General features: G+C 39.5%; 1 protein-coding gene across 4 annotated transcripts in view; it reads left to right on the top strand.

The window, feature by feature from the left end:
• The window catches only part of Rimklb (ribosomal modification protein rimK like family member B), a 33,327-nt gene extending 5,888 nt beyond the window's left edge, over nucleotides 1–27,439 (top strand). For 2 of the 4 annotated variants that reach the window (XM_040738187.1, XM_040738189.1), the window contains exons 2-8: nucleotides 3,034–3,257; nucleotides 6,487–6,717; nucleotides 9,378–9,464; nucleotides 12,186–12,389; nucleotides 15,787–20,082; nucleotides 23,105–23,266; nucleotides 27,283–27,439. In XM_040738187.1, coding sequence (XP_040594121.1) covers nucleotides 3,083–3,257; nucleotides 6,487–6,717; nucleotides 9,378–9,464; nucleotides 12,186–12,389; nucleotides 15,787–16,253 — 1,164 coding nt within the window. In that variant the 5' untranslated portion in view covers nucleotides 3,034–3,082 and the 3' untranslated portion in view covers nucleotides 16,254–20,082; nucleotides 23,105–23,266; nucleotides 27,283–27,439. The remainder of the gene's footprint in view (nucleotides 1–3,033; nucleotides 3,258–6,486; nucleotides 6,718–9,377; nucleotides 9,465–12,185; nucleotides 12,390–15,786; nucleotides 20,083–23,104; nucleotides 23,267–27,282) is intronic. The other 2 variants (XM_040738188.1, XM_040738190.1) reach the window with 2 other exon arrangements.
• The last annotated feature ends 437 nt before the right edge of the window (nucleotides 27,440–27,876 follow it).

Here is a 27,876-nt window from a genome sequence, read left to right as displayed (position 1 = left end):
TATGCATTATTTTCCTTGATACTCTGGAAGAAATAAAACAGTGATAGGAATTAGTTGACCCAAATTTACAATATAAGGAAATGAGTAGGCAGGCTGTCATGGTGCACACTTGTATTCACAATATATGGAGATAGAGATGGAAAAATTGTTAATTGGAGGCTATTTAGTAAGATTCTGGTAAAAGGCGGAGAGACTACTATGCTTACATTTACATTACACCTGTATTTTCTTACAGACATTATTAGACAACCAAGCGTCTTTAAATGCTAGGAAAAGTAACCATTTCATTTTACTTATCTTTTAAAACAGTAAATATTGAGATCACTTTGCCATCAGTAAGACAGTAAATCTGAATATTTATGGACATGGCATGCAGAATCTTGAGCACATGAGGCAGAAATGGGCCTTTTCCCTACCCAGGACCCAAGAATGAGCTACAGGACTAGGAGCTGTAACACTGACCATTCCTGGCTGCATAAACTGTGTATCTGTGCCTTCCATAAATATGCTGTTTTTCTGGTCAGGGAGCTGAGCCTGCAATACCCTTGTGATGCCATTCAGTAAGGTTTACTTTTCTACCTGTGCTAAGACTGCTTCTGGGGTTAATAGCCTGGGTAGTAGGTGTCTGGGTGGCGACGCTCAACAGGTATAAAGTCAGACATCTTCAACAATACCTGCTATCTAGAGACTTGTGGAAAATATGTTGCCATTTTCTTCTTTTTCTTTTTTTCCCCTCGAGACAGGGTTTCTCTGTGGCTTTGGAGGCTGTCCTCGAACTAGCTCTTGTAGACCAGGCTGGCCTTGAACTGGCAGAGGGCGGATCTTTGAGTTGGAGGACAGTCTGGAGTATAGAGTGAGTTCCAGGACAGCCAGGACTACACAGAAAAACTATCTTGAAAAACCAAGGAAAAAAAAAAGCTTCCTAGAAAAATTGTTTTGGCTAGGCATGGTGGCATGCTTGTAATCCTAACACTTGAAAAGTTTTGCAGGAGAGTTGTGTTTGAGGTCTCTGGGCTACATAGTAAGGCCTTGTCTCAGCAAAAAACTACAAACAAAAAACCTTCTGTTTAAGGAAAGGGAACATAAGTTTGTAACTTGTAGGCTGTATAGGATATCCTATATGGGGAAAATGATATAAGTATCTTTTTTTTTTTTTTTTTTTTTTGGTTTTTCGAGACAGGGTTTCTCTGTATTGTTTTGGAGGCTGTCCTGGAACTCACTCTGTAGACCAGGCTGGCCTCGAACTCACAGAGATCCATCTGCCTCTGCCTAAGATTTAAGTATCTTAAACTAGTACAATCATTGTAATTTATAATTTGTCAAAATTGGGGATGGTATTACCCAACAATTAAGATGCTTTTTCTTGCTTTTTGAACAGCACAGTATTTACTTGTACTGTATTTGATCTAGAGGTGATTTAAAGTGTACAAGAGGATATATGTAGGTTACGCAGAATAATTCATACTTTACTATAAGGACATTGAACGTGTAGATTTTGGTGTGCTCTGGATGAAACGGAGGAATGTGGCTGGAATTTGGGAGTTTAGAATAGCTCACTCTCACATCCAGGATGCTATGGTAGAGGGACAGCTGTATTTTAAGGTCTTATTACTTAAAAAAATTTGGGGGGTTAGGGGCAGACAGGGTATTATTTTATATCCCAGACCGGCTTGGAAATTCACTGTGTAGCTAGCTCAGGCTGGCCTCAAAAAAGAACTTTCTAAACTTTCCCCTCTTTATTATCAAACTGTAAAATTTGCTTTTCAGGAAGACAGTTCTGAACTGTTGTCTGACTGATTCATGATTCAAACTTAGAAGTAGCACTCTGGGAAAGGCATCCCTTTTCTTTTTTCACTCTTAGTAATATGTTTGTTTCAAATGTTTGTTTATTTATTTATTTATTTATTTATTGGTTTTTCGAGACAGGGTTTCTCTGTGGCTTTGGAGGCTGTCCTGGAACTCGCTCTGTAGACCAGCCAGGCCTCGAACTCACAGAGATCCGCCTGCCTCTGCCTCCCGAGTGCTGGGACTAAAGGTGTGCGCCACCAATGCCCGGCTGATAATGCTTCTTTGTTGCTGCTGTGAGACAAAGTCTCACTTTGTAGCCCAGGCTAGCCTTAAATTCATGGTGATCCTTCTAGCTCAGCCTCCCAAAAAGTCCACAGACTTTTAAGACTGGAAAGAGACGGGACCCAGTGAAATGGCTCGGCGGCAGCGCATAGGAGTATTTCCAAGCAAGCATCATGATCTGAGCTTGATCCCTGGAGCAGGCTAGAAGGAGAGGCCTGAAAGTTGTCCTTTAACTCCCAGATAGATATGTGCTGTGTCACGAATATACTCGTGTGTGCTCACAAGCCTGCACTCGCGCACAAGCACACTAATAATAAATCAATAGAAAAATGTTTAAATTTTTAAAAGAATAAAAAATAAGGCTTAGGCTTTTAATCCCGAGATCCCATTTGCTTTCCAGTCCCAAATACTGTCATTTTTATTAATATGATCCATTTTATACCAGGAAGCAAATTAGATTTTATGTCATTAAAATTTTTTTAGGTTTATTATTTATTATGCATGTACATCTTTGTACCTTGTACATGCCTGTTGCCCACATGTGACACCAGGTCACAAACAGGTAATCAGATTAAGTGTATTCCTAGACAGAATTATATAATATTATTAATATAGGGACGTATGCTGTGTGACCTGTTGTACTGCCAGTTTCCCCAGGGAAGATGGAGAAATCTTTCTCCAGGATGTCCATATTTTTAGTGGAATGCCAGCGGGGAGAAGGCATGGTAGTTCTCCTTTGTTTTTCTTACTGAGGCTGGCTTTAAATTCTCTATATAGCTAAGGATGACATTGAGCTGAGCTCCTGATCTTCCTGACTTTCTCCCCATCCCCACCCCAATACTCAAGTTAGCTGGAAGTGTTTTCTTTCTTATTTGTTTAGTTAGCATAAAGCTATGCGTATTTGTGAAATCTATAACTCTGTATGACTTCATCAGTCTCATGTATGCTTTCTTTTCCATCTAGTTAAGTTTACTTTCAAATAATCCAGGAAAGGAAGAGCATCAGATCCAAGATGTGTAGCTCCATGGCTGCCAAACTGTGGTTTTTGACTGATCGACGAATCAGAGATGACTATCCACAAAAGGAGATCTTACGAGCTCTGAAGGCCAAATGTTGTGAGGAGGAGCTGGACTTCAGGGCTGTGGTGATGGACGAGGTGGTGCTGACAGTTGAACAAGGCAATCTGGGTAAGACTACAAGTGCTCTTTCAGATTCTGCTTGGAATGTGGTGAGTTTAAATGTCTGGAGATAAGTGCCACCACTCACAGGAAGTCTGTACAGAGACATAGGACATTAGTATTTCCTAAACTGTATTATGTGTGAAGGAGTGGAAAGGAAATGTTAAAAAAAAAAGACAATATTTTTTTATAAAAATTTAACTTTCTCCTGGGCGTTGGTGGCGCACGCCTTTAATCCCAGCACTCGGGAGGCAGAGGCAGGCGGATCTCTGTGAGTTCGAGACCAGCCTGGACTACCAAGCGAGTTCCAGGACAGCCTCCAAAGCCACAGAGAAACCCTGTCTCGAAAAAAAAAATTTTTGACTTTCTGCCAGGCATGGTGGCATACACATTTAATTCCTGTCTCTCTTTGTTTTGTTTTTCCCTGGAACTTAGAACCATACCTGTCTCTGCCTCCCCTGAGTGTTGAAAAACCCTGTCTTAGAAAACAAACAAAATAGTATTTTTTGCTTATCTGCAAAATTTAAATTCATTTTCTAAAAAGTATTTGTAAGGAAAAAACAAACAAACAAAAAAGTACTTGTAAGGAAATTTGTAATTAACTAATGGAGTAATGTTGATGAATTATTTTCCATGTCATTTTCATTTTACTTTCCTTTATATGTATCTGCAGCATTAATTGAAATAACCTATTTTGAAAAAGCCAGCAGTGTACATGCTTTGAATTTCAGCATTCAGGAGGCAGAGGCAGGTGGAGCACTACTAGGCCAACCTAATCTACAAAGAGAGTGCTAGGACAGCCAGAGTGGTTACACAGAGACTCTGTCTCAAAACACAAGACAAACAAAAAGGATTTGACTCAGCTGGTGATACGTGGATTTCTAATGGTTCACATGTGCTCAGAAAATAACCTGGACATGGTGGTTCATGGAGGCCAGAGTTCAAGGCCAGTATGAGCTACAGAGTAAGAAAGAACCTATCCCTAAGAAACCAAAATTTGGGATGACTTGGCCATCAGGGCATCACTCTTACAGTTAGTGTTGTCAGTTTCACAAGATCTAGAATTTCCTAGGAGATGTGCTACTGGGAGGCATCTTTTTTTTTTTTTTTTCCAAGACTGAGTTTCTCTGTATTGTTTTGGAGGCTGTCCTGGAACTCGCTCTGTAGACCAGGCTGGCCTTGAACTCACAGAGATCCGCCTGCCTCCTCACGAGTGCTGGGATTAAAGGTGTGCAGGGAGGCGTCTTCTTAACTAGGTTAGTTTATCTTGTTGTTGTTGTTTTTTTTTTTTTTTGGTTTTTCGAGACAGGGTTTCTCTGTGGCTTTGGAGGCTGTCCTGGAACTCGCTCTGTAGACCAGGCTGGCCTCGAACTCACAGAGATCCTCCTGCCTCTGCCTCCCGAGTGCTGGGACTAAAGGCGTGCGCCACCAACGCCCGGCTTTAGGTTAGATTATCTTGTAAAACCCACATTTAACTGTGGGCAAGGATCCTTCATTCATGGACTTGTGGATCCAGCCATTTTGTCTCTTTTTCTTTTAATGTATGAGACCTCTGTCTGCATGAGGTATGCATCCAAGAAGAGGGCATCAGATCCTTGTGCCACCATGTGGATGCTGGGAATTGAACTCAGTTCATAAGGTCCTTTGGAAGAGCTCTTAACCATTGAGCCAACTCTCCAGCTCCCATTTTTAGTCTTATATGTTTTTAATATTAGGTTATTTTTTTTTGGTGTGGGTATTTTATCTGCATGTATGTATGTGTACCACATGCATGCCTGGTGCCTGTGGAGGTCACAGAAGTTCATTGGATCCCATGTTGATACTGGAAATTGAACCTTGGTCCTCTACAGGAGCAACAAGTACTCTTCACTGTTGAGTCAACTCTTCAGCCTTGGCGACTATATTAAATGCCACCCTCTTTAAGGGAGGTGATGAAATAGCTTTCACAAAACTTTTTATTGAAAATGTGTTTCAAGATTTTCCTTTGGAACATTTTCCTCAGTATATACCTAATTACAAAGTGACAAAACAAAAAACTATACTGTTACACTAAAGTGGAGTTGATTGGCCCAATATGCCTGTGAGTTTCTGTCCTTGGGCTGCCAGTTTTATGTTTTCCTTGCTTATCTCTTAGTTTTACTGGCTGTGGTTTTGACTTCAGGTTCCTGATTCATCTCAAAGCCACCACATTTGATAACAAGGCTCCTTGTTTTCAGAATTGACATACCAGGGAATGAAAACAACCTTCATCAAACCGGTGGTAGATTTCCATTCTGTGTGCTTATAATGTAGAGTGTTGTAGACCAGGCTTCCTCATTCCACATGCTTATAATTAATATAAGGCTGCCTTAATTCTACATGCTTATAATGTGGAGTATTATAGACCAGGCTGACAGCATGGGTGTAATGATTTCACTAGACCCAGGATAAATGATAAATGGGTAGTTATTGGGGAGAACATAACACAGGTAATAATAAAGAACTGCATCGTTTCTCTATCCTTCTGATCAGATCCACAACCCAAGAGAAAGAGACTCTTTCCTCTTTCAGCTTCTGTCTGTACCTGAAGTTATGCCCAAAGGGGTGTGGCTACTAACACAAATACACTGGCAAAGTTAGATGCCGTTATACCAGGCTGCTCTCAAACATCTGATACCCTTTCTCCACCCTCAGTGCTGAGATTAGTAGCTTGGGGTACCACATGTGGTTCTCCTAGATGTATGTGGTATTAATATTTCTGCTTTTTTATGAACTTTCTGCTCTGAATTGGCACCTGACATTAATTTGAGAAAATGCCAGTTATTGTTTAAAATACTTCTGTTTATTTTTCAGTTACATGTAATTTATGCTACATATGAATTACATTTCTTGTTGCCATCCTATAGGTTTTGGATAATCTCTTTTTAAAATTATTTTTCTTTTTTGGATGATTGCCATGATTATCAGGTTCTGAGATTAATTTCCCTGCTAAGTCCAGTATAGTGAAGTTTGTGCCAAAGGCCTTTTTATTGGTGTTTTCTGTATGTGCCACTTTTTGTTTGTTTCTGCTCTTGCATGCTGTCTGCTTTTCCATAGAGTCTTACCCTGTCATAGTTATTTCCCTCTAACCTAGTCCTGGCCTTGAACTTTTAGAGTTTCTCCTGCCTCAGACTCCTGAGTGATGGGATTACAAAATTGATCTGCTATGTCTTTTATTGCATACTTCCGGTGATTTTAGCTTCATTATTATGTTTTTCAGGTCTACGGATCAATGGAGAACTAATCTCTGCCTACCCACAGGTGGTGGTAGTGAGAGTTCCAACCCCATGGGTGCAGAGTGATAGTGATATCACTGTTTTGCGCCACCTAGAGAAGATGGGGTGCCGATTGATGAACCGACCTCAAGCTATCCTGAATTGTGTTAATAAATTCTGGACATTTCAGGAGTTAGCTGGCCATGGTGTACCTCTGCCAGATACTTTTTCTTACGGTGAGATCACAAATGCGAATGTTTAATGTGAGGAGCTAGAGAGATGACTCAGCAGTTAAGAGTACTTGCTTCACAAATATAAGAACTTGAATTCAGATCTGCACTCACAAAAGGCCACATGTCTTATACCCACGATGCTGTGGATGGTGGACAGGACGATCACTGGGTGTTGCTGGTTGTCAGGGAATAAGGCACTTTTTAGGGATAGAGCAAAACACCTAGCATCCTAGCATTCTTCTGATCACTCACACACACACACACACACACACACACACACACACACACACACACACACACACGGAGAGAGACAGATAGACAGACAGTATTTGGTACTTCATATTTAACTGATAGAATACATGATGGATGCTAAGTACACCATTTAAACAAGTATGCTTCTGTTCCAATAAAACTTCATTGTAAAATCAAGCAATAGGCCAGAATTAGCCCATAGGCCTTCCTTGGGTTTGAGGTAAAAGAGCTGTTTGGTATTTCTATTTAATGTCTTGTCTTTGTTACCATTTTCATAACTTAATATTTTTATACTATTTAGGAAAATGACCTCATTAAAGAAGATGGGCAGTATGCTTTAAAGTATCAATTAACTGTTCTCTGACAAAGGATTTTTTTTTTTTTTTTTTTTTTTTTTTTGTTTTTCGAGACAGGGTTTCTCTGTGGCTTTGGAGGCTGTCCTGGAACTAGCTCTTGTAGACCAGGCTGGCCTCGAACTCACAGAGATCCGCCTGCCTCTGCCTCCCGAGTGCTGGGATTAAAGGCGTGTGCCACCAACGCCCAGCTCAAAGGATTATTTTAGGTCAATTGATGTGCATCAATACTAAAGTAAAATATAATTTATACAGTTACAACAAACTTGAACATTTTTCTAATCCTTTTGGACTTGCTCACCTGCCAATAGCAAAAGTGTCACAAGAGGCACATTTTGAGAAACACTGCTATAAATATTACCATGTTGATTTCTTGCCCTTCTAATTGGAAAATAGTTGTATGCTTTTATTTTTTTGTTAATTTTGTTTGTTCAAGGCTGTTGGCCTTGAACTTGCTGTGCAGACCAGGCTTTCCTCATCCTTCAGCCTCTTTGTCTCTGCTAAAATTACAGGACTGCACCATCATACCCAGCTTTCTACAGATGTATAGTTTTCTACAAAGGCATTTTTTTCAGATAATTTTAAGTAGAATGCTTAGAAATTTAATGAGGTTTTAAAATGAACTCCTTGTCTTACTATAAAGAACAGAACCCCATAGGCATGTGTTGATATAATTATTGTTTTTAGTATTTGCACAGACAAAATTAGTGTGAATCACTTAAAGACTGATTTCCTAATGCTCTTGGGATCTTAGTTTGGGAAGGAGAAAAGAACTCACTAGGCTGTGAATTATACCTTTAATGGTGAGGAATTTTTAAGGGAATAATCTTAATTTCTATAAATTGTGAATTGTTCTAAGCCTTTTCCTGGCTTAATTTTTCCTATTGTCATATTTAATCTTTTTATAATTACAGACCATTTTTTTTTTCTGAGCAGTGAAGACAGTAAGAAGCAAGATTAGCCAAGCTGTAGTAGGGCACACCTTTAATTCTAGCATTTGGGAGTCAGAGGCAGGCAGATCTCTTGAGTTCAAGAACAGCTTAGTCTACATAGCAAGTTCAGGACAGGCAGAACCATACAGAGAAACCCAGTCTGGAATAATCAACAAAACAAAACAAAGAACAGAACCATGCTGGACCCAGCTACTCAGAAGGTAGGGACAGGGGAATCACATGTTGAAGCACAGCTTGGACTACAGAGTGAGTTCAAGGCCAGCTTTGGCAACTTAGTGAAACTTTATTTAGAGTTAAAAAATAAAAAGAGGGCTGTAATCTTTGCTTACTTAGCATATATGAAACTGTGGGTTAAATTCCTAGTGTTACAAACAGAAGCACTGACTCTAAAACAGACATATTCATGGAATAGAGGACTCATTTAGCTACAGCTATCTGATTCTCAACAAAAAGAATGTCCAAGAACATGCATTGGAGAAAAGACAGTCACAAATAGAAGAAACTAAACCCCAATTTCTCATCCTGCAGAAAAATCATTTCAGAAGTGGGCAGAATCTTAGTGTGAGACCTGAAACCATCTCTCTGCACACAGTGCAGTTCTTAAACTTCTAAAATTATTTTATGTGTGGGTGTTTTATCTGCATGTCTAGGCACCAGGTGACTGATGATAGTGGAGACCAGAAATGGGTGTTGGATCCTCTACAACGGGAGTTTTAGACAGTTGAGAACTGCTGTGTGGGTGCTGGGAATTAAGCTGAGTCATCATGAAGAGTAGTCAGTGCTTTTAACTACAGAGCCATTTCTTTGGCACCCAAAAGTGCTGCTTTTTTTTTTCTTTTCTTCAGGGTTTCTCTGTATTGCTTTGGAGGCTGTAGACCAGGCTGGCCTCTAACTCACAGAGATCCACCTGCTTGTGCCTCCCCCAAGTGCTGGGATTAAAGGCATGTGCCACCAACTCCCGGCAAAAGTTTTCAATGGATTGCCAGTTACATATAATTTCTTCAAGACAAACAGACATTGCCATCAGTCTCTTATTTCCACCTCCCTTGTCCTGTGCTCACATACTTTTGCCATTGGTCTTAAATTTATTTTTTCTTCAAACCAGGTGGTCATGAAAATTTTGCTAAAATGATTGATGAAGCAGAAGTTTTGGAGTTCCCAATGGTAGTAAAGAATACACGGGGTCATAGAGGTATGTAAGATTGTGGATATGGTACCTAGCTTTGAAATTGCTTTTGCAAATTAACAATTGAAGAGCAACCAACAAGACCACAAATTTGTAGATTTCTACAAGTTCACCTTGGTAAGATGCTTTCTGTTTAGAGGTTATGGTAGAGATTTAACAAGCTTGACTAATCAGACTGCTGGGTTATCTGTCCTTTAGAACTGAACTGCTTTTCCTAGAAATAGTTTATCTTAAAAACCATTAGTGGGCTGGAGAGATGGCTCAGAGGTTAAGAGCAGTGCATGTTCTCCCAGAGGTCCTGAGTTCAATTCCCAGCAACCACATGGTGGCTCACAACCATCTATAATGAGGTCTGATGCCTTCTTGTGGGCTACAAGCATGTACACAGATAAAAACAGTATGCATAATAAATAAGTAAATAAATAACCATTAGCAAGGCATGTGGTCTAATCTAAAGCTACTTTGAAGCTAGGATCACTTAATGGTATACAAGAAACCTGTGATGTTATATTTTAGCATAAAGATTAAAGGAATTTGAGCCAGTCTGCTCCTGGTTAGTAGAAAATTTGTGCTGTGATTAAGCAGCTTTCTAGTGGAACTCAAATAGGCTCTGACTGTCAAAATGATACAGCATCTCCCTGCAATCTCCAGATATAAATATGTCCAGTAGATCAAGATATAATCATGATATAAACCCTACAATACAGGTAGTAGGGGACTCCTCACGTATAATTGCATCATATCAGATATTAGAGAAGAACATGTAGTAGCAACAGTATGAAAACACAGCATAAGCAAAAGACATTCTGGAGTCTATATTCTCATAAGCCTCACTTGAATGAGACATTCCCATCAGAGAGTTGACTGGCTGACACCTGAATATTAATTGCCACCTGCTGTTCCTCTGACATGTTTATTGACTACCAGCATATTTCAGTTACCAGTAGTCTTCATTGCTATCAGGAACTTCATGAGCATAATCTGCTTTTGAGTTCCTAGAGCTGACATAGAAAGCACATCTCTAGCATGTATCTTCCTACATTTCCAGAGGGTTCCTTAACTACATCAGGAGCAGTCACGGCAATGAGCAGAACACGTGATACCAGTTTCTGTGTTACTCATTTTCCCAGTCTTGTAAAATTCTTGACCCCAACATCCAAAGTCAAATTAATGTTTTGTGCATTTTTACCCTCAGGCTCAGAGTGTTCATTTATCTGTAATCCCTCCCACCCTCCCTCCCTCTCTCCCATGTAGTCCTGGCTGAACCTACAGGAACTCAATATGAGACCAGGCTAGCCTCAAACTCAGATCTGCTGGAATCTGCCTCCCTAGTCTTGAGATTAAAGGTGTATGCCACCACTACTTGGCAAACAATACATCTTTCTTTACTCATCCTTTTGAGAATGTTATTTTGCTGGGTCTCTGTTTAGTTGTCTTTTCCCAGTATTTATCAGTATATACAATATACTCTTAATTCTCTTTGAAGAACATAGTTTTCAGAAACTTGTACTGTGCTAAGAGATTGCCATAGTAAGTTGGCTAAACTAAGGTTTATTACCATAAGATGTCTATGCCAAAAGTGTTAGCTGTGGACCATTTTATATATATCCTACTTTGCCTTTCTACTGACCCCAGTTGTTGGTCATTTTCTCCATATACAGAGCTCATTAAATATCATTGGTGTGTATTTGTAGTACTCTTGGTTTTTTCCAAAAATAGGACAGCTGTCTCTTTCTAACCAGAATGCTTCCTAGCCATTGGATTTTCAGCCACTCCTGAGCCAGTCTGATTCCTGTTGCAGTGATAGACCCTTCTAAAGAATTTTTAGCAGAGAATGTAATAATCCAAAGGATAAGACATATATAATACTTTGACTGGGACATACGGATCAAAACTTATCTAGAGCCATTGACTTTGTTGTTTGTTTGACTTCTCTAATATGATAGCTAAGTATCTGGGATCTCCTATAGTGAATGCTCACTAAACAAGCTGTATAACCTCCTTGACTTAGTGTTAGAAGGCAACAAAAAGGGACATAGAGTCAGCCCCCAGAGAAGAATTTACAGCATACGTTAAAAAGAGGTACCTTTGGAGCTGGAGGAGAGATGACACAGCAGTTAAGAGTACTGACTGCTCTTCCAAAGGACCTGGGTTCAATTCCCAGCACACACGGCAGCTTACTCCAGTTCCAGAGGATGTGACACTTTCACACCACTGACCATTAAATAAAAATAAATTAAAAAAAAGAGATATACCTCCATTAGAACAAAAATAAATAGGGCAAGGGGACAGGTTGGAGAATGCAGAAACAAATTTAAGTATATCACTATGTTACTGTGTTGTAATAATAAAATGCTAACATGTAATAATTTATGTCTGTTTTAACTCAAAGGAAAGGAGTTTGCTAAGAATGAGGCTAACATTGGCTAACCTTTGGAGAAATATAATGTGGATCCTCTTCCTCATAAACCCAAATGGAATAGTTATTCATAAGAATTTGTTTGGGGAAATAATAGGTGATTATTAAGTTTGACCCCATATGTTTTTCATATTATCTTACTAATTATAACTAAATTACTTTAATCAATAGTTATAACAAAGAGTACTCTAAAAGTATACAAGTATAATTGGTTCTAAAAGTATTTTGGGATCCAAGAATGTATATTTATAACTATCTACAGTTTTATGACTTGCATGTATTTGTACATTTTTCTTTTTAAATCCTAGGCAAAGCTGTTTTCTTGGCACGAGATAAACACCATTTAGCTGATCTAAGCCATCTTATTCGGCATGAAGCTCCTTATCTGTTCCAGAAATACATTAAAGAGTCTCATGGAAGGGATGTACGAGTCATTGTTGTGGGAGGACGTGTTGTTGGCACCATGTTACGTTGTTCGACAGACGGAAGAATGCAAAGCAATTGTTCACTAGGTAAAGACAATGCAGTATCTTTTTTTGGTATATAAAGTGAGTGTGTTTTCCACATGGAAATTGTAGTTCTACCAGCATTCTTAGTTTTCTCCTTCTTGAATCAGATTTCACCGATTATGAATTTATTTTTTGTGGTAACTTGAACTTTTTCATTTCTTTCACAGGGGCCATGCTAATCTTCCAATTTTAGTATATGTGCTTCCAAATCGAGCACAAACTTTTTTATTTCTATTTAAGCCATTTAAGCCACTTTTGCTCTCCTTACCCCTCTCTTCCTCCATCGGTCCCCTTGTCAACTACTGAGCCATCAAAGTGGGCCTTGCCACATCACCCAGTGCTAGGATTTAAAGGCCTGTGATCAATCCCATTTAGGGAGCTGTTTACAAGTTCTAGAAATTTCTCTTTTTTTTTAATTATAAAGTGGGCTTTTTGTTTGTTTGTTTGTTTGATTGATTGATTTGGTTTTTCCAGACAGGGTTTTTCTGTGTAGCCCTGTAACTCCCTCTGTAGACAAGGCTAGTCTTACCTCACAGACATTCATCTGCCTTTGCCTCCCAAGAGCTGGGATTAAATGTGTGCACCACCATCACCTGGCTATGTATATGTTTTGTTTGTGCAGTTACAGTGGTGAGCTACCATGTGGTTTTTCTGTAAGAGCAGTCAGTGCTCCCAACTGCTGAGTCATTTCTCCAGTGTACTCTCCCTATTTCTCTCTTATCCCCCTCTCTTCCATCTATTTATCTCCTCCTGGAAGATTTATTTTCTGATTCAGTTCCCAGATCTCCTACTTTGTTTTATGATTTCATTTTAAGTTTTTTTTTGGGGGGGTCTGTATTTTATTTTTTTGTCTATATTTGATTTACTCTGCTTTTTTTGTTTTTTTGTTCTGTTTTTGAGACAGGGTCTTAATGGATAGTCCAAGCTGACCTTGAACTCACTGGGCAGCCTAGACTGATCCTGAATTCTCCTGCCTCAGTCTTTCAACTGCCTTTTCACCACACTTCTGAGTGAACTTTCACAAGTAACTGTAAGTCCACAGGATATTCAGTCACTGTGAACCCCAAGTTTGCATTTGCATGAATTAAATAAAATCAGCCTTGGGGGACAGAAGGAGGAGCTAGCAATTAGTTGACAGAGTAATCAGGAGCCAGAGGGAGTGTGGGAGATGGATAGATGCACAGGAAGTAGGGAAGGACTTGAGTGGGACAGTCTTCTTTGGTTTGGATGGAGTGGAAGGATGCTTTCTTTCTGGGATGCCTGAAGAGGGAAGGTCAGTTACTTGTGCCTCAACTTCTGAGCTAGCAGGCTTTCATCCCAGCCCCTGACTCCGAACCTTTTAGATAATAGAACAATAGAGGTTTGGTTAAAACTCCATTTGGTGGCAGCAGCAGGAGGCAGCTCCAGTGGGACATAAGTGATTTGGAGCCACAATTACTGGCTGAAACAGCAGTAGATTCAGGTTCAGGCATTGTGCTGATGAAAACAACTGTACTGTCCTTCATTTCCTCCATTGAATGTTGAGTTGCTAATCATTTTGTTTTAGCTTCAGAAAATCTCCTTTCTGTTGGGCAGTGGTAGTGCAAACAGTTAATCCTAGCACTCCAAAGGCAGGTGGATCTGAGTTCCTTTTTTTGTTGTTGCTGAACTTGAATTTTCTTTAGAGCATTCTTTCTTGTATTAGGTATTTATCTTGTCATACTTGGCTTATTCAAATTTGTTTTTGGAGAATTTCAAATTCCTTTAGCACTCCAGGTACTGGGAAACCATACTGGTCCCTGGACTCTTCTTACCTTTCCAACCACTGGGTAATCATGAAGACTTAGTTTCATTTGTCTGTTTACATTGGCCATTATGTATGACATTCCTGTGGATGTTCAGAGCTGCTACACCCAAATCTTGTCAGGTTTCTGAGCTTTCCAGTCTTCTTGAAGCTAGTCTCCAAGTGAGATGCTATTATGTTTCCTTACTCTCACTCTATACTAGCAAAGCTTAAGCCTTACCTATATATTTGGCTAGTGATGTAAAAACTCTGGAGTAGAACCAATAGAGAAATAGTGCCATATTTGGATTGCATATTCCAGTATGTGCACCATCCTTTGTTCCTATTTTATGGCTGAATTAAGTTAATTATATTTGAGACAAGAATCTCATTATGTAGCCTTGGCTATGTGGAACCTGCTTTGTAAACCAAGCTGCCTCAAACTTGCTAATTCGCTGGGCTTCTCCACTTGTTATATATAAAATCAGTTGGTGGACTGGAGAAATGGCTCAGTGGTTAAGAACATTGGTTGCTCTTCTAGAAGACCTGGATTCATTTCCCTGCACCGACATGGTGGATCTGAGCTGCCTGTAACTCCAGTTTCAGGGAATCCAACACCTTCACAGAGACATACATGGAGGCAAAAACACAAATGTGCATGAAATAAAAATAAGCTAATTATTTTTTAAAAATCAGATGGTCTAATTATATTTATACAGACATTTTTAACACAATCTTCCATATTTGCCGATTCATATGATTCAACTGAGGTCTTAAAATACAAGACCAAAACAAAGCAATTAAACAGTCCAGAGTTGGTGACTAGAGGTCAGTGTGTGTGTGTGTGTGTGTGTGTGTGTGTGTGTGTGTGTGTGTGTGTGTGTGTGTGTGTGTGTGTGTGTGTGTGTGTGTGCTTCCTAAAGGTTCCTGAAAACATTGCAGAAGCCAAACACTAAATTGGCAAGAATCAACCAATAGTCTTTCTCCACTTTAGTCTCCTGGGACCCTCATCCTCTCCTGGTACTCTTCCAGCGTTGTTTGAATTGAGTGTGTGAACTGGGATGTTGAGCCTACAGTGGTTGCCTTCAGTATTGAACATATGTTATCTTTGTTCTAAGCAGTAACATCTTACAGCTCTTGGGTGTTTCCATTGTATCAGGTATTGTACTATAGAGCTGATTAAAGATATGTAAGATATGTAGCAGGTTGTAGGCACTACAAACTCTGTCAAGGGCTTGTGACCATTTGTAGATTTTGGTGTCTGATGGGGATGGGAGGTCTGGAAACCAATGTGATGCTGAGGGACAATGTTTGGTGCATGTTATCACAGGCAGAATAGACCTTAAGGAAAGTTTAATGTCTTTTTAAGACTTTCTCTTGTAAGTTCTTTCTCACTTTACTTTCATCTATGCTCTGGCAGATTTAGTAGTGGATGCCTATATATAGTGCCAACACTCAGGAGGCTGAGGCAAAAGATCATGAGTGGGGAAGTCTGGATTAAATAATTATGATTTAGTCTTAATGGGACAAAACAAAAACCAGTTTTATACTCTTGGCATTGTTTCATTACCTATTTAGAAGAGGGATGACTAATTGTACTACAGAAGTTGGTAACTCTCTACCTTTTTTGTTTGCCAGGTGGTGTGGGGATGATGTGCTCACTAAGTGAACAAGGGAAGCAGCTAGCTATCCAGGTGTCTAATATCCTGGGAATGGATGTCTGTGGTATTGACCTGCTGATGAAAGACGACGGCTCCTTTTGTGTCTGCGAGGCCAATGCAAATGTAGGTTTCATCGCCTTTGATAAGGCTTGTAATCTAGATGTAGCTGGTATCATAGCAGACTATGCTGCCTCCCTTCTGCCCGCTGGCCGGCTCACCCGGCGCATGTCCCTGCTCTCTGTGGTGTCCACGGCCAGTGAGACTAGTGAGCCGGAGCTCGGTCCCCCTGCCAGCGCTGCTGTCGACAACATGAGCGCAAGTTCCAGCTCTGTCGATAGCGACCCTGAAAGCACCACCGAGCGAGAGATGCTCACCAAGCTCCCAGGGGGGCTGTTCAACATGAACCAGCTGTTAGCCAATGAAATCAAACTCCTGGTGGAGTGAGTCCACCGGTAAATAATTAACCAACAAAACCCCTGTAAAACTGTCTCCCCTCACCCCATCCCCGTTCCTCTTTTAACCAACTTGCAATGCTGTTCATGGAGAATGCTCAGGAGGTTGAGAGAAAAGTATAGTAAGATTGGTTAGAAGGGAAAATAGATGAGACCTCTGATAGTAATACTTACCTGACTCATTTACAGATTCTCAGAGAGGAAGAATAGGTGATATGAGGTGATATGCAGAGAAATGGCAGGCTCTCTTAGTAACCTTTTCAGTTACTAAAACCCTACTCTTAGGCCATGAGGAACATGAAAGTTTCTTTCTCCATGGTCTCTAGCTTTTGTTTTTATGTAGAATGGTCTTGATTCAAGTACTTGGTAGCATGACTTCAGGAAGGTTCAAGAGGAGCATCTGCTTAAAATACAGAAATGTTTTAGTAACAATCTGAAAATTCTGCCGTTTCTCTCACCTAGCATTTAAATGCACATAGTTGTTTATGAACTCTTAAGGGGCTCTGACCGGGATTTCTTATCTTCATGTTTGTCCTTGTTTTTTCCCCCCCTTAATTTGGGTGGGAGGGTAATGTGACTATAATCCAATAAAGATTTTTAATAACAAAATTGGCATGTTTGCATGATGAAAGGGAAATGAACAGTATTGCAATGTCTGGTATACAAAGTAACATTTACTCAATGTAGATAAAATTACACTAGTTAAAGTTTGTGCATTGACTTGTATTTGTTAGTGTTTTAGTCTTTTTGAAAGATATATGCTGTTAATGTTGCATTTTTAATACATGCTGGTAACACCCTTGCTCTATGACTTCATCTTTAACAATGGCCAAAGTAAACACAATGCTACTTTTTTTTGGGTAACAAGACACTGACTCAACATACACATTTAAAAGTCTCCGGGCCCACCTTTTCTCTTGATGAGTTGAACATTTCAAGGATAAGTACAGGGACATCATTTTGGGGAGGCAAGTAAAATTCATAAAGCTGAAATGATTTCTTAATGCTGTTTTTTTTGTATTTGCATTTTTCACGGTTTAGGAGGATGTATATGTTGCATGCAAATATACAGTATTTTTTTTGTTTACACCATACAGAAAGAATAGATTATAGAGAATGGCATGATGGGAAACAGTTTTTTCCTTAAAACAAGAAAACAATTGAATTGCTTTAGACACAGATAGTGCAGAGATACTCCCCTAAAGACACTAGGAAAGTAGATGCTTCTTAGGTGTGTGTGTGTGTGTGTGTGTGTGTGTGTGTGTGTGTGTGTGTGTGTTGTTTGTTTATTTGTTTGATGTATGACTCATTCATGGCTATGTGTTCTTATTTAATGTTGTGGTTATGCATTTTCTCTTTATACACTTAAGATTTGGAGGGAGGTGTACTGGATGTTTTAATTGGGATTTACTTAACATATTGAGTCTCATAGCCCTATTCTTAAGCCTTCAGTACTGACCACTGTGTATTCCTTTTCTGAATTGATGAAAACCCGCAGTCTGCATATAATATGAGCCTTTAACACAAGGATAAAGCTATTCCAGTGTTTGAGTCTGGGAGATGTGTTAAGACATGGGAGATGCTACAGGGCTCAACATACTTTTTAAACAGTAGCTCCATCTCCCTGCAAATTCTCTGCAGCTTCCCCAAGTTTTTCTTTGCCTCTCCAGTGCTGCTTTCCTTCAGATGGACGTTAACATAATTTCTTGGACACTAGAGACTTGAAGGTGATAACAAAACATGAGTGTTATCCAGCTCTAACAGAGGTTCAATCATGATTAACTGTACAGTTTTCCCCATTTTAAAAAGAATGTAATAAAACTTGGTTCCCCCCCATAGAATTTAATATTAAAATGGAGTGGAAGGTTGATTGTTGACAAATAGAATAGTACCTGTAATCTGTGAACTCTCTCATTTCATCTCACAAAAGATACATAAGGAGTTCTAATTTTTCTTTAGGATACTCTAATTCCATCTGCACAATTTGATTGGTACAGGGTCATTGGGAATCATAAGTATCTCTGATTGACTAACAATAAAGGTACTTGGTACTTTGCTGAATGATCATATTTTGAAGGGTACATACTATTTGGTATAGAGAAATAAATGAAAAATTGTGTAATCAGATCCTAAAATAGATTATCTGGTTGCCATATACTTGAAGATACACATAAAAGTCCATACATTTAAAAACAAATAGAACATCTTCATTTGAAAAATTCCTTTGTTATGGTGGGGTAAAGAAACAGGAAAATGAGTTATCCATTCTAAACCAAGCACCATTATAAGAAGTTTTCACTGTCAGTTCCACTCCCTGTGGAACTGATGCCACTCTGTGCATCACCCACAGTTGAAATGCAGCTCTTCACCAACCACCTTCTGGGCATTACATTCACACTAGAGTGAATAACAGGGTTGGTCAACTTGAATTCTCCCAATTAAGGTGAAGAATAAGAACAAATCATTCTGGAAGAACTCAAACCAAGTGATAGTTGGTTTATTCTCATAATTGTTTTCATAACTTTTGTATAATCTTCATCAATGAGATAAAATGTATTTATCAAATCTATGTAATAATGCCAAAACTCTGAATTACTGTAAACTTTTTATATGCTGTTAAAATTGTAATTGTTAATTGTATTTTTAATGATTCTGATGTTTTTATGTTATCTGTGATGAAAATTGGACTCCATATATATAGGTGTGAACTATGCCACTTAAAATTTCTAGTAAGTATTTTTTCTTTTAATACTTATAATTGGTCATTTCTGCTAGCTTTTCACCAATGAACTTTGAAATCTTTCTTTATGTTATCAATAAGAAATTGCCCTGGAACGTTAGAAAACAATCCAACAAGAGACTTTGTTTTCATCAAGCACTTTATCAGACTTTACGAAAAGTACCGAAGGCATTGGAAAAGGCCACTGACTCTCAGTCATCTTTTTCTCAAGAAGAAAACAATGGAAAAGCAAATCTCTTCTCAGTGAACCCCCAGCTTGGGGTTGGGGGTACTAGAGACATTGTGAAATCAAATCTTGTGTTATGTTTTCTCCTGGTTCGCTGTTTTGAGAAGGTTTATGGGCTATGTGGCTGGTGAGACACGATCCCCTCCTAAGAAAATGTAGGTGCTCAGACAGGTAACCTCTGCTGCTGTTTGTTTGTCTGTTTGTTCAGTTTTATTTAAATTTACTTTTATTGTGCTATCATTTTTTTAAAAATGTAATATATCATAGGATTTATAACCAGGTTCACTGATTTCTTTTGTTCAAAAAAAAAAAAAGAAGGAAAAGAAAAAGTTTCACTTAAAATACAATTAGGTACCTTGGATTTGGAATGTTTTAGTGATGAACAGAAGTCTGCTGTTGGAATCATCTACTCTTCTAGATTAGATTTGAAATGTCTTCGTTTTGTTTTAGCGTTTGTGTGGTATTTTATTTACTTTACCCCAGTGCACTTTGCCATGCCTCCTCAGGTGGCTGCCTAACTCTAGTGAAAATTTCTTCTATGCTAACTAAAGTTTGGTTTTTTAAAAATTCCTTAAATGTTTTACATGTTTAAAATTGTTTTTGAAGAAATATTCTAATTGCTTGCACTGTTACTGTTCTTTGCCAGCCTTTTCAGGAGCCAAAATATACAAATACAAACAAACAAAAAATACTCAGAGAAAACACTTCCCTTCTTCCCCCCTCCTGATGATGAGTGAGGAGTTTGAGAGCTTTGGGGTCAGTGCCCTTCTAAACTTCCCCTCCCCCAGTAATGCAGCTGTGCAGTGGGTGCCAAGGGCAGCGGCTTGGACCAGGCACAGCCCAGCCTGCTGGCAGGTAATTGGAGTCTCCTTTATTTCCATCAGAGGCTAACATTTTACTGTTTTGTTTAAGTTTTCTTTCTGTAACACTTTAAAGGCAAACATGAATTTGTTTATCATAACTTTTTTGTTTCTTTTTTTACACAAATAATGCATAAATATGGTAGCAAGTAATTTAAAGGAGAGTTTGTGGGATAATGTTTGAATCAATTGGGATGAACTCAGCACTTGGGGTTTTGTTTAGTCATTTAGAGGCTCCATTCCTTGCATATATGTGTATAATTAAGTTTTCAGAGTGTGACTTTGGCTTTGTTTTGTTGTGGGTTTGTTTGTCTCTTCCATTGTGCTACTCTGGCTTAAGCTTTTTCAGGGGTTGGTGTTCCGAATACACAGTGAGCTCACAGTTTAAAGACATCAATTAGGAGTTGACAGGTATGGAAAACTAGAGTTGTGTAAAGTAAATTAGGTTCTAGGATATATATATATATGTGTGTGTGTGTGTGTGTGTGTGTGTGTGTGTGTGTGTGTGTGTGTGTGGTTTAAAGTACGATGCAGTGTCCAGTTGGCCGTAGTGATGTGCAAGGGGCATGTGAAACCCATAGAGCATTTCAGTCATTTTAGAATTGACCACTGTAGCCTTTCTGGTTTTTGTTTTTGTTTTTGTTGTTTCTGAGACAGGGTTTCTCTGTGGCTTTGGAGGCTGTCCTGGAACTAGCTTTTGTAGACCAGGCTGACCTCAGACTCACAGAGATCCACCTGCCTCTGCATCCCAAGTGCTGGGATTAAAGGCATGTGCCACCAACACCCAGCTAACCACTGTAGCCTTTCTGATAAAGTAATCCTAATGGATATATGTGAATAGCTGAAGACCATCAAATTCTAGAGAGTACACATTATAGATTTGAACATACAGGGGAGTATTTTTGAAGCATAACATGATTAACCATATTAGCCAGGGTCATGAAAAAACAAGGTTAGTGGCAAAATGGAAATACAGTTTGTTAAATTTGGTAGTCTTCTGTTAGTTAGCTCTTTCCTTTATGTCTATCCCAGTTTGCTTACTGTTTCCTCCTTTCCTGTCCTTTCTAAGGTTTTTCACTCTGAAAGCTAGTTTTACATTTTACATTTGAGGCAATAATCTCTCTTTAATAAAGGATTTCAAGCCGGGCGTTGGTGGCGCACGCCTTTAATCCCAGCACTCGGGAGGCAGAGGCAGGCGGATCTCTGTGAGTTCGAGACCAGTCTGGACTACCAAGCGAGTTCCAGGACAGCCTCCAAAGCCACAGAGAAACCCTGTCTCGAAAAACCAAAAAATAAATAAATAAATAAATAAAGACTTTCAGAGACAGTAGCCAGCACCTTCCCTTTATATTTTTGGCAGAATTTTATCTGATAGCTTGCAGTGTTCTACACAAAGAATGTATACATTCAGCAGACCACTAGTTAGTGAATAAAATCCTGGCCTCAGTGTTCTCTCTATACCTAAAGAGGCAGGACAATAAGTCATTAGCCTATTCTGTGCTTAAGTTGACACATGACATAGGGGACATCCTCTGGCATCTTAAATAATTACCTGTTGAACTGAACTGAAATTTACTTGTCCAGGAATCCCAGCTGCATTCCTGCAGGGACGTATGAGGTGTTCTAAGAAGGACTTCTTCAGGAGACTTTTGTTCTCTGGCCTATGAGAATGGCCACCAGTAGAGTGTTTGCACTGCACAGGGTTGTGGAGAGTTTAAACAACCTCCATTTTGATGCCCCATTAAACACTGACTGCCCACTTGTAAGGAATCTTGATTTTATCCTACTCAAACTTACTAGGTGGACCTTATAGTATATTTACCTGGCTGCTGTTTGGGATTTGGGGAACATGAGGGGTGGGGTGAATTGTTGTTGTTTTAGGTTTCAGTCAGACAGACATCCCTGTGCCTCAGTTCCCAGAAGCACAGCAGGCCTCTAGGAGCATCCGTGGGAACGGCGCAGTCCTGGCATCACCAACTTCTCCTGCTCAGGCTCATCCCATTTGCAGAGGTCAAAGGGTGGGGTTTGAGATGGGGGAAGGAATGAGAAAGTAGAACTGATGTCATTGAGGTGCTGCTGTTGACCAGCTTTTTGGTGCTTATGTCAGTGTGTATTTTATTGTTTTAAGTTGGCAAGTTTGTATATAAGTTTATTGGGGTGAAGGTAATGGGGAGGGTGGAAAAAACAAGCCATTATTGTTATTAGTCTGTTCTTGGATATAGTTCCTTAGTATCTAATATCGAATTTCAAATGTAGGCTCCAGTGACAAAGAATGGGAATAAAAGTGACTCTTATATTAAAAAATATTAGGCATTATGCTGTGTGAATTCTCAATTCTTAGACATTCTTTTCCTTCCCCCTACTTTTTCTATTTCTGTGTATGTATTAGTTTAAGGAAATGTGCACTCATGGTCCCTTTCTAAGGGACTTAATGAATATTAACTCTTGCAAAACAAAATACCCAAATGCTTATATGGGCATACAAATGCTACCCTATTTTAAATGTAGGTGGCGTATGTGTTCGTGTTTTTTTGTATTCAGAGCCATTGGGCAATAAGCAGTCCAGAACATTGAAATCTCAAGCAGGTAAAGCACCTAACACCCTTAGTTTCTAGAATTACTCTAAAGGCTTTATATTGATATGTCTTCCATGGTTCTTTGGGTAGTCTCTGAATTTGGAATTTGTAGACTACCTAGTTAAAATTTAAATGTGTTTATTTATAGCTCATAGGGATACATATGGAAGGAAAATAACAGAACAGAACATGGCTCTTGTGAGATAACGACTGAGTGTATAATCCATTCCTCTTCCTTTCTTTCTATTTTTAATTTTCCTAGCTTAGCATGAACATTGATCATAATTTGATTTTCTGTGATTGGGGTTTTTTCTCCTGATTATTGAGGTGGGATGGGCAAGATATGGAAATGTTGATTCACATGTGAACTGTGAAATGTTAAAGCTTCTGTTTAATTTGAACAGTAAGCAAGGTCTTTTTCTATATGCCCTTCTGCTGCAGCAGAGTGATAACGGGTAGGTGGCAGCAGAGAGAGGAACCCTTGAGAGTGGCTGTTGACATTAACCCTGCACAGCAGGAGAAATTGCATGTGACATATGAAGTGGAGCGAGGAAGGCAGAGATGAAAGCTGCATGTAACATGGCTTCCTCTTTACGTGGAATGGTAAGTCCTTTCCAAAGGAATGTGTTTCCAGAGCAGTGTTGTGTAAGGTGCATTGTTGCATCCTGTGGTGGTATGTAAACATAGTTTAGGTTGAATCTGATCTTAGTGGTGCATTATCCTTACTTTGAAATTACTAGTTCTATGCAAAATTGTATCCCCCAATACATTGAATCATATTGACCTTAATGATGGCAAAAATTATGTTGAATGTAAATTTTACTTTTAAACTATTTTATGGAATTAAGACCTCCCCCCTTTAGTAGGAATGCTGGAGGGTAGATAAAGAAGTAATATTTAAGACAGGAGGTGGTAGTACAGGCCTTCAATCCCAGCGCTTAGGAGGCAGAGGCAGGGGAATCTCTCTTCCCCCCCATCTCCCCCCTCTCTCCTGCTTCCCTCCCTCCTTACCCCCACTCCCTATGTGGACCAGGCTGACATCAAATTCACAGAAGAGCTCTATCTGCCTTTTTCCTCCATATGTCTGCCTTTTTTTTTAGATTGAGGTTTAAGGCATTAATACTGTGGCACTGCATTTCTGGAATCCAAGTACATGGGAAACAGAAGCAGAAGGAGCAGGAATTTAGGGTCATCCTTGGCTGCATGGAGAGTTGAGGCCAGCATTAGCTATGTGAGAGAGAAAAGTAAGAGAAATAGGGAAGGGGGTAGAGAAGAAGGGAAAGAAGAAAAGAATTTGGCTAGGCTAAGTAGAAGAAAGTAAATGGTATTTTGAAGTCTGTAAGAATAAAAGAGTAGCCGTGCATTGGTGGCACACGCCTTTAGTCCCAGCACTGAAGAGGCAGAGGCAGGCGGACCTCTGAGTTTGAGAGCAACCTGGTCTACAGAGCTAGTTCCAGGACATCCTCCAAAACAATACAGAGAGTCGGGCGTTGGTGGCGCACACCTTTAGTCCCAGCACTCGGGAGGCAGAGGCAGGCGGATCTCTGTGAGTTTGAGGCCAGCCTGGTCTACAGAGCGAGTTCCAGGACAGCCTCCAAAGCTACAAACCAAAAAAAAAAAAAAAAAAAAAAAATACAGAGAAACCCTGTCTCAAAAAAAAAATTAAAATCTTAATAAGCAGACCTATTTCCTTAAACAGGTGTAGGTGTTTAATTAAGCTATCTTTATTTCTAGCATCAGAATTGTTTAATTTTAACAAAAATGGAAGTTCAATACATCATTAGTCATAATGCACACAGGAGCTCATTGCTGGCCCAGTGCTCTACTGAGGTTATCCCAGTCTTAGACTTTAGCTTCAACTTAACCTTTTGTGGTGGGGTCAGGGATTGTTGAGACAGGGTCTGCCTCTGTGTAGCCACCACACCCAGCTTGCTTCCTGTTCAAATCTAAAGGAGGTCTGCTCATTTAAAAACTATGTATTAGAGATGTCTTAGTCTTTCAGATAAAACTTTTTGTTTTTCTTTGTTTCACTTTTTTGTTTTGTTTTGCATCAGGCTGGCCTCAAACTCCTGATCCTTCTGCTTCTCCCATATAGTGCAGACATGCACATGATGTATGGCACAAAAAAATAGTGACACTAACGGACCTCAGTGTTTCCATAGACAATGTTTCTCAGAAGCACATTTGTTAAGGGCCTTGTTACATGGAAACAATGTTCTCAAGTCATATGATAGAGACAGGCTATCCAGAGATGGGTGTGGTGATAGCTCCTACTAATCTAATAGTGAATTCCTGGTGTACAAATACCTGCCATAGACATTTGTGTAGCGAATGGTTAGGTTACAGTGCTTTGGGGCTACAGCACTTCACAATGATCTGGGAGAAGGGCTAAGGATTTAAATGAAGACAAAGACAGCAGGTCATTCTTGCAAGGAGAATGATATTTATTGTAACAAGAGTAGAGCATTAAATACCAGTAGCAGGCATGGTGGAAAACTACCAAGGTCAGCAGCTCACATTCCCAGGGCCCTCTGGCAAAGGATGGGCAGACAACAGGAACTTGAATTTAGACAATAAATAAGGATGGGCAGAAAACAGGAACTTGCTTTCAGGCTGTACTGGGAGGAGAGGACAAGAGGTATTTTGCTAGAAGCTCCTAGTCACAAACTGGTCAGCAGACCCCCATGGGGGAAGGGTGCAACACATTTGCAAAGGTTATTTACTGTAATCTGGAATTCAAGCTTCAAACTCAGGTTAGTCAGCCTTGCACTTCAGCACCTTTCCATGCAAGTCTTTTAACTCCTCTGAACTTGAACTTTATCCCAGAACAACCCATGGAGGAAGAAGAGAACCAGCTCCCTAAAGTTGTCCTTTGATCTCTGCATGTTCGTGTGCTTGCAAAATGAACACAATAATAATTCAAATAAATTAGGAAAAAGCCTCCCAAGATTACAGAGCCAGAGCTAAAACCCGACTCTTGTACTTTAAAGTGCTGTTTCCATTCTATGCCACTCAGCCTTTGACCCACTTATGGGCACATGCTCTGCCGTAGGAGCAGCACTAGCCCAGTATAAGCATGGGGATCTGTTCAGAGATGTAGGTAACCAGCAGTTAAAAGTGCTTCCTGTTTGTCCCATACCTGAGTGTGGTTCTTACTCAGTTCCCAGCGCCCATGTCTGCCAGCAGTTGTGTTCATGAGCACACACACATAAATAAAATCTGAGTGAGGAAAGTGACAAAGACATCTTTGCTTCCTAGAATTTCTGATCAAAGGAGAAAACATTCTTACAATGAAACCTGCTTCTCTTTTGCACATTCTATTCTATTCCAGAAAGTGAGTCAGTCTGTCATAGATATGAAGTCTGTATTCCCAAGTTCTTTCTTTTCCTTGTAGCTTTTAAAAACCAAAAGAGGGACAAGCAGGGTCAATAGTATGAATAATAACACAATAGTGGAACAGCTGTCTAACTGAATTTTGTTGTCTAAAAATTTGTTTAAATGATATCACCTTGTATTTTAAAAAAATTGTTCTAATGTTGAAATATTCTACTGCCTTAAACAGTTAGGTCCCAATCAGTAGTACTGAAAATTTAGATGATAAGAGCAAAAGAATTAAGCCGGGTGTTAGTGGTGCACGCCTTTAATCCCAGCACTCAGGAGGCACAGGCAGTTGGATCTCTGTGAGTTCAAGGCCAGCCTGGTCCAGGACAGGCTCAAACAATACAGAGAAACCCTGTCTCAAAAAAAACCAACACAACAACAACAACAAAAAGAGTAAGAGAATTAAAGTTGAATTTTGTTTTGGGCCTTGTATATTAATTTTATTCTGTAAGGATTTTCATTCTTGGACTGGAAAGTTGGCTCAGTGGTTAAGAGCACTGACTGCTCTTCCAAAGGACCCAAGTTCAATTCCCAGCACCCACATGGCAACTCAAAACTGTCTCTAACTCCGGTTCCAGGGGACCCAAAACCGAGGACAAAACACCAAGGCACATAAAATTTAAAACAAAGTAATAGTTTTCATCCTTGCTTCAGTGTCTTGTGCTGGTACAGTTATGACTGCAGCAACACATTTATCTCCAACAACATTGTAAGAAATAATGCTAATAAAAGTATGATTCTAGTTTTAAAGATTATGATCATTTATTTTATGTACACTGGTGCTTTGCCTTCATGTATGTCTGTGTGAGAGTGTCAGATCACCTGGAACTGGAGCTACAGACACTTGTGAACTGCCACTTGGATGCTGGAAATTGAACCTGGGCCCTCCGGAAAAACAGCCAGTGATGTTAACCATGGAACTATCTCTAGCCCCCCTGTTTGGTATCTTAATTTCTGAGAAAATATACTTAACTAGATAATCTGCTAGAGAAAATCAGGTGAATTTGGGAAGAAAGCCTGTATTTATTTATAGTACTAGGTATGTTCACTAAAATATTATGAACATTAATATGACTTTGTTAACTCGGATCACCAAGTCAATGAATGGAGATAACAAAAAATTGGAAGTTTTGTAGTATATTACAATATTGGTTGGCTTCCTGTCCTTTCCCTTTTTCCCCTTATCCCCGTGATAGATTATAAAATCTGTGATTCAAGTGAATCTTGTTTTTCCACAGGTTCTCTTGAAATAACCAGTGATATTCTGGATCAAGACAGATTTGAGTTTACTTTTTAAAGTGGAAGAATAATGCAGAGTAAGAAATCAGTAGTTCTACCTTGTTGGATTCAGTGTGATTTCTTTTTCTAAAATAAAAGCACTGAGTGGAATTGAAACACATGGAGTGTGCCTTGTTCTTTTAGCAGCTATTATTACTTCTCACTTCATCATATATGTTACTCATCTTAGTCCAGATGCTAGACTCAACTGAGTGTTTATTCTTTCCCCCTAGTTGTCTTCCTCAAACAAAGTGTTACACCCTTTAGTTCTGAAGCTCCTTGTGATGCAGAGGCAGGTACTTCAATGTTGGTTTTGAATGGTTTCCTCTGGGTCTCTTTCCTCCAACACTGAATGTTCACGCTGAGTTGGAGCCCATTGTTGCTAATCTCTGAAGAATACCTTTTTATTTATTTATTTATTATTAAGTATATGGTGTTCTGCCTACATGCCAGAAGAGGGCACCAGATCTAGTTACAGATGGTTGTGAACTACCTTGTGGTTGCTGGGAATTGAACCTCTGGAAGAACAGCCAGTGCTCTTAATCTCTGAGCCA

This window comes from Mesocricetus auratus, unplaced genomic scaffold, assembly GCF_017639785.1.
Source record: "Mesocricetus auratus isolate SY011 unplaced genomic scaffold, BCM_Maur_2.0 Super-Scaffold_100676, whole genome shotgun sequence".
NCBI lineage: Eukaryota > Metazoa > Chordata > Mammalia > Rodentia > Cricetidae > Mesocricetus > Mesocricetus auratus.
The sequence above is the reverse complement of the archived record's forward strand: the minus strand, read 5'-3'. Positions and strand labels throughout refer to the sequence as shown.